Raw genomic sequence first — 1,016 nt, 5'->3', positions numbered from 1 at the left:
TCACACCAAGGAGGGCGTCCTAAACCAGCTGCTGTGACTTGAGCTAAGGACGGGACACACACTGAGCAACAGCCAGCGAGGACCTGACTCCTGCCACCACCGGAGTGAGCTCGGGGGTCTTTCCTAGTTGTGACTTCGGGCAAGACCCCCATCCTGGCCGACTGCCGGAACAGGGGATGGCTTGGCCGCACCGGCCCCCCGACCCGCAAATACCGCATCAGCGACTCAGGGAAGCCCGCTGGCACCCAGGGGGCAGCCGCGCACCTGCCCACGGGCCTCCGGCAGCGCCCACTTGTGTCCCTCTGCGCCCGAGTTCCTGCAGGTCACACGTCCCGAGCCGGGAGGACAGGGACGCAGCTCCAGCGCCAGGGCCATGTGGGGACCGGGCGACGTGGACAAGACCTCGCCTCCCCCGCTCGGCAGGGGACCCCGGGGGCACTGAGAACACGCTGCCTCACACACAGCAAAAGGAACTGCCGCCAGGCATCTGATGGCACCCGGCAGGCGCCATGACAGGAACATCGCGTGGCCCACAGGGACATTTACCTGTGTCAGCCAGCGCTTCCGGGTGCATCCCGGCTTCAACGGTCAAAATGTGGAACAGCTGCCAGAGAGAACACGTGTAACCCCTCAACTCCGGGCGGCTTCCTTGACAGCCAATCCACTTGATGTGACTGGTAAGGAATATTCCAGAAATCTGCAGAGAAAAAGGAAAGAACGATAAAAGGTAATCAAGTCACTAGAAATAAAAGTAGTTGGTAAACGTCCCAAACGACTGGGCAGTGGTTACACAGGGGGACATTTGTCAAAACTCGTCAGCACTCCCGACAGGCTCACGGCCACGCCCCAGCAAGGATGGTCCTGGGCTGGCCACGTCACAAAGCTCCTGGGCAGACGCAGGGGCTCGGGGACCCTCACTGGCTTCTGCACACTTGACTGAACGCGTCATTGTTATCTATTTTTAGGTGTAGAACTGAGATGCGTTTACTCAAAGTTTAATTAAAAAAAAAAAAAAA

At 58.9% G+C, this 1,016-nt stretch overlaps 1 protein-coding gene across 1 annotated transcript in view; it reads right to left on the bottom strand.

The window, feature by feature from the left end:
• LOC111745543 (sulfhydryl oxidase 2-like) overlaps nucleotides 1–1,016 on the bottom strand; it is a 9,294-nt gene that overhangs the window by 1,472 nt on the left and 6,806 nt on the right. The window contains exon 3 of the mRNA XM_023536466.1: nucleotides 547–604. Coding sequence (XP_023392234.1) covers nucleotides 547–604 — 58 coding nt within the window. The remainder of the gene's footprint in view (nucleotides 1–546; nucleotides 605–1,016) is intronic.

The sequence above is a fragment of the Pteropus vampyrus genome, unplaced genomic scaffold (genome assembly GCF_000151845.1).
Source record: "Pteropus vampyrus isolate Shadow unplaced genomic scaffold, Pvam_2.0 Scaffold157, whole genome shotgun sequence".
Classification (NCBI taxonomy): domain Eukaryota; kingdom Metazoa; phylum Chordata; class Mammalia; order Chiroptera; family Pteropodidae; genus Pteropus; species Pteropus vampyrus.
This window is presented reverse-complemented; position numbering and strand designations above follow the sequence as displayed.